General features: G+C 46.8%; 1 protein-coding gene across 1 annotated transcript; it reads right to left on the bottom strand.

Annotated features, from left to right (window-relative positions):
* Positions 1-2,015: 2,015 nt before the first annotated feature.
* LOC143132387 (CCAAT/enhancer-binding protein alpha-like) lies at positions 2,016-4,162 on the bottom strand. The gene has a single exon (XM_076291866.1). It carries the CDS (start codon positions 3,908-3,910, stop codon positions 3,017-3,019), a length of 894 nt encoding a protein of 297 aa, XP_076147981.1. The 5' UTR covers positions 3,911-4,162; the 3' UTR covers positions 2,016-3,016.
* Between the last annotated feature and the right edge of the window lie 1,480 nt (positions 4,163-5,642).

The following is a 5,642-nucleotide window of genomic DNA, read 5'->3' as shown; positions in this document are numbered from 1 at the left end:
AGAGTGAGAGTTCTACAGCAGAGTGAGAGTTCTACAGCACAGTCTCACGGCAGGACAGCTGGACCTCTGTCTCTTCCTCCCCAGCCTTGTAGAGTGCTGCCTGGTGAAAGGGTTTATAAGCACATATATTGAGACAGTGAGAGACATAACAGGGTCCTCTAATCATACAGAACCAGGCACAGAATACACACACACACACACACACACACACACACAAACACACATACACACGGGTGGGGAGTGGGCTGCTGGTGTGAATTGCATAGTTTCTCGTGGCGGATGGTTGTTCTCCAATATAAACAGGCGTAAAGGAGAGAACATGTCTGGCGTCCAACACAAACACTCGTGAGCGCACAAGACAGCACTGAAGCCCTGCGTAATTTATGGGCACTAGCACAACAGGCTGTTTGTGTCTGTGGAGAAAACAATGTGTGTGTGTGTGTGTGTGTGTGTTTGTGTTTGTGTGTGTTGAGACAGATTGTATGTTTCAGCTATCTGTGTTTAGGGCTGAAATGAGATGTACTGTGTGTGTGTGTGTGTGTGTGTGTGTGTGTGTGTGTGTGTGTGTGTGTGTGTGTGTGTGTGTGTGTGTGTGTGTGTGTGTGTGAGAGAGAGAGAGAGAGATACTGTGATGATATCAGTGGCGGTTGATGACATTGTGTCTTGCTGCAGATCAATGGCTGAGGCTTGAGCTACTCTGCTGACTCCATCAGCCTGTGTGTGTGTGTGTGTGTGTGTGTGTGTGTGTGTGTGTGTGTAATTCCTAATTCCATCAGCCCGTGACTGACCAGGTCAGGCCACTGACCACTGAGCCGGTCAATACTCAGCCACTGATACAGTCAGAAATCACACACACAGGACACACACACGCACGCACACACACACACACACACACACTCACACACACACACACAGGACACACACACACACACACAGAGACCTATACTAAGCCACTGATACAGCCTCACCTGCTCAGTCAGAGGTCCAAATCCATACAGTACACACACACATACATACACACATACACACATACACTCACTAACTCTCTCTTCCAAGTACATAAAACTTAATCAATTGGAACTGAGAGTCAGCCCTTCCATACAGATTCAGTCGCCTCTCAGGACACTCAGAAAGGCCCCAATACTCCTATTGCCTGTTTAAAGACAAAGATCTATTCCACTGGTGGAAAAGGGGGGCATTCCTTGCTTCCTGTCTCTGCAATATGGTGTGTGTGTGCAGTGTGTGTGAGAGAGAGAGAGAGAGTGTGTGTGTGTGTGTGTGTGTGTGAGAGAGAGAGAGTTGTTTTTCTGCATCAGCTCTGCATACACTGACAGAGGAACTGGAAGATCGGGGCCTCTGCAGGACTGATACACACACACACTAGGGGTCTATGGTAGAGTTCTGCACAGAGCAGGACTGATACACACACACACTAAGGGTCTATGGTAGAGTTCTGCACAGAGCAGGACTGATACACACACACACTAGGGGTCTATGGTAGAGTTCTGCACAGAGCAGGACTGATACACACACATACACACACTAGGGGTCTATGGTAGTGTTCTGCACAGAGCAGGCTGACGGCATGACGAGGCAGGTTGGCTGCACACTTGCCTGCTCCCAACGATATATATATAACAGGCACTGCTCATGTACTGAGGACTGGAACTTGTTTTGTTTTCATTTTGTTTTTTCATTTTGTTAATTTGTTAAAACAGTAATAAAAATGTTTGTGGTGGTTTTGTGGACATACATTAAAATCATGGCAAATCGTGTTAATCGTATAATCCTGCTCAAACTGTCTGTCTAACCACTGCCCCCTAGCGGCCAACATCCTTTGCACAGAAGACCGAAGACTGCACTCGCATAATAGCCTATAACAAGCTTGCAAGCAAATCTTCTGATGCATTTTCAGACTATGGCATGCATGACAGAATTTTTTTAAAATGTTTTATAGTAATAATAGCGATGACAAACAGCAATACACTTTTAAATAAAACATGATGTCAGATGGATAAGGGGAATAGCTCTTTTATTATATTTGTTAAAATATAAGTTTCATTTAACAATTAAAAAGTAACTGAAACATTTGTTATATTGTATTCACAAATATGGCATGGGTAGGAAAAGTGCTTCGTTTAGGCTGTGAATGTTTCGAATGACAAAAACCACCCAGTTGAGACGATGAGTGTAGAGTGAGAGCATAGTCAAGGCACTCGTGTCATTTTCTTACAAAAATACAGATCTGATCGACTAAGACACACACCACATTTCTCTGCGAAATCAGAGGCATTTTCAACATTTTTTACAAATCAACCCGACAAGACAGTAAGCTATCACTCTAACTCTTTCACATTTTAATGCAATATTATTTTTCAGCGTATAAACCCGGGCTGGGGAGTGCGAGCAGTCGCCTCCAGATCAGTACCCGAACTTGTATGGTTGCTTGATGTGGTCGTTCTGTACGACATTTAGTGCATACAAACTGCTGGTGCGAAAGGTATACAACAGTAAAGACCTGCTGCTTTTCAGTGACTTTAGTGACGTGATTTTATGAACTCGTCCGCAAATAGTCTGTTTTGGTTTCTAAAAAAAAAGGCATCTCTGACTTATGAAAACTATACCACCTTCTCTATTACACAGTAAAGGCAAAGCCTTGTGCACATAACAATTATACAGCTCCAGCAACAAAGGTACAGTTTAACAGGAAGGCATCTATTTGAAACATGAGATAGGACTTGCACTGTAAAATGATGTCCTATTTTAGCTGCTCTTACAGGTCAGCGTAGCTAGCGCACAATCTGACATAGGACACATCGTAAGAATTAGTCCACTGTTTAAAATTGTGGAGATGATGAGCTTATTGTTTTTTTCTTACAAAAGGCACACAAATAAACCAACAGCTGCCTGCTTTTTAAACAGTTTAAGGTTTAAAGGTCTGCCACGGTGAGTAGATCCAGCCGTTCGTCACCCACCGTCCGACCACTATTAGTCCAGCAAAGTCCAAAGTCCATCCCTAGACACAGTTCCCCATAGACTTGACGAACGATCCGTCGGGCAGCTGTCTGAAGATTCCTCGTAAAGTCTCCAGTTCCCGGGTGAGGTGTTCCACCCGTTTCCGTAGTCTATCGTTGTCCGACGACAACTCTATCACCTTTTGTTGCGTCTCCACGTTGCGCATTTTCGCCTTGTCCCGGCTCTTCCTCACAGCGACGTTGTTCCGCTCCCGCCGCAGCCGGTACTCAGCGCTGTTCTTGTCGACGTTTTTCTTGGACTTCCCCCGGTCACTCGCGCCCATCATCTTCATCCCTCCGCCGGGCAGCCCGCTCTGCTGATGGTGCGGACTCGGAACCGGGGTCGGGGGAGGAGTCGGGTGACCCGGCTGAAGGTGCATGGTCGTCTGCGCGCAGTGCGCGATTTGGTATTGGAGGTGAGGCAGATGTTGCGAGTGCGGGTGCATCTGCGCGTGGTGGTAGGTGGGTGGCATGGCGTGGCCGAGGTCTTCTTCTTCATGTGGCTCTTGTTTAATCGCCAAGGGTCTCATGCGTGCAGGTGGGTTGTCGTAGATGGGTTCCAGCTTGGAGTCCATGTACGTCATGCAGCCGTACACTTGTGTCTGTTGTCCCGGTGCGCCCTGGGCGCCGTGCCCGTGCGGGTAGTCGTAGTCCCCGCTCGCCAGCTTGAGCTTCTCTTGTTTGGAGCTGTTGTGAAATAAATCGGCGAGGAACTCGTCGTTAAAAGCTGCTGGGTCGATGTAGGCTGTGATGTCGATGGAGTTCTCGTTCTCGTAGATGTCACCGAGGTCTCCGCCGGACGCAGGGTCTTTGTAGCAGAAGGCGCCTTGCTGGTTGTGTCCAAGGTTAGGCAGGAGGGGTCGTGGAGCGACCTCGTAGAGGTTGGGCTGCTCCATGGAGTATCTAAAACCCGCCAGACATGGTGATGAGCTCCGGGAATCCAGTTTGTAGCAGTACCGGAGTCAGCCGCGCTGGCTAGAGGAACCGTTGGGTGCGGATGAGACCCGGAGAAGTTTTGTGGTGAGGCAGGTCGGCGCGCAGTACGCGATCTGTTACTGGGAGCCTGAATGAGGGTGCACGGGGTTTCGCTGCCTGTGGTACCGTGAGAGGTTTCGCGTCCACTCGTGCACCTTGTGTACGTTGGAGGTCCCTGCTCTGACACTGACAGCCTGCTGATTAGCGCGCTTACTTATACAGTCAGTGTGGCTGCGCACCCAGGTCCTAGCGCACGCCAAGTCAACGCAACATTCGCATTCACGCATTTCATACTGTAGATATCAAACACACTCTGAACTGAATAGGAAATGTTCAGATCTTACAAGACTAGATTCGTTCACATTGTTAAATATCACAATGAGTGTCTCGATCATTTGGAGCATAAAGCTCAACTACATAAAGTATTGGTTACATCTAATAATCATTCAAATGGTGCTTCTTAGAACACTTTAATAAAGTTAGTTAGTTAATTGATGTGATGAGAGCCTGAACCACTTTCAATTTGCCAATATTTAAGTCAAGCAAAATATACATGAAGACAGAGATGTTTTATTATTAGCCTACATACAGAAATATGTGTCTGGATGTTCTGTGTCTGGACATATCTGAACGATATAGCCTATTTAAAGAAAAGACAAGGCGTACAGGCAAACATTCGCCAGGTTTATATTTTAGAGAAACAAGCTTTCATCACTTGCATGGCCAGATTCAACCCCGATCAACTTCAGCGCTGGTAATGGACTCTGAAATGTTATTTAGAGCTTTGCGCATTGGCCTAGGACAAATTAAACGCGCAAGCACTGTCAAGTAAGCCTGTAATTATTCATTATCAAGAAAATAGAGAAGGGAAGAGCGCAATGAGCGTGCGTCTGTTTCACGCGTGCCTTTTCCAGACACTGAATTAGAGAGATGGTTAGGATTAATCAGACGAGTTTGTACAGAAAAATGGAATAGACAAATGCTGCTGCTGGTAGTTTTGGCGAGGACGTGGAATTCAGAATTCATTGGACACTTGTAATCTTGGTGTGGTCGAATATGCGCATATTTATTTGTCCATGACCTGCGTCAAGAGATAGCCACAATACGCACAATTCCAAGCGGAGCGATTATTTCGATATTTTTGACAACATGTTGGGAATGTTTCATATTCTCTGGAAACGAGTCTACGTGAGATGTCAGCGTAGTCTGTCTGAACCTGTGACCCCGTATGTAGTCGTGATTCGGGCGCTCTTGTAGCGGAGCTGCTTGCGATAACTCCCTCGAGCTTGGATAAGGACTTCCTTGTCATGCACGACTCGAGGAACAGAGGGCGCGCAGGAGAGAACACTCCCGAGCCCTCTGCTGTCAGGTGGGGGGTTGTGTCACTGTGTGAGAGGTTTCTGGAATCATCACAGATTTCGAGAAAGATAGACTTTGCCTCCATAACACTGTGCATTTTGTGCATACCTGCAGCTAACCTTATCCAGTCGTACAGGCGTGGTGGCCCCTATCTCACTTACATTAACATGTATCAATTTGGCAGGTCGCTTTCATCCGAGCGACTTAGGGCTGAGCTACACCAGGCGCGTAACTGAAGCGTTCCGTACGCGTGGCGTCTCCTGCAACAATTAGCTTCCATTATAATAAATGGAA

The sequence above is a fragment of the Alosa pseudoharengus genome, unplaced genomic scaffold, assembly GCF_046254945.1.
Source record: "Alosa pseudoharengus isolate Yale_2024_CS ecotype anadromous, Long Island Sound unplaced genomic scaffold, YU_APseudo_1.1 YU_APseudo_1.1_scf_19, whole genome shotgun sequence".
NCBI lineage: Eukaryota > Metazoa > Chordata > Actinopteri > Clupeiformes > Clupeidae > Alosa > Alosa pseudoharengus.
Note: the sequence above shows the minus strand (reverse complement) of the source record. Positions and strands in the feature narration are given on the sequence as shown.

Excerpts from the sequence above, each read along its gene's own strand:
- LOC143132387 (XM_076291866.1), bottom strand. The coding sequence starts at position 3,910 with ATGGAGCAGCCCAACCTCTACGAGGTCGCTCCACGACCCCTCCTGCCT.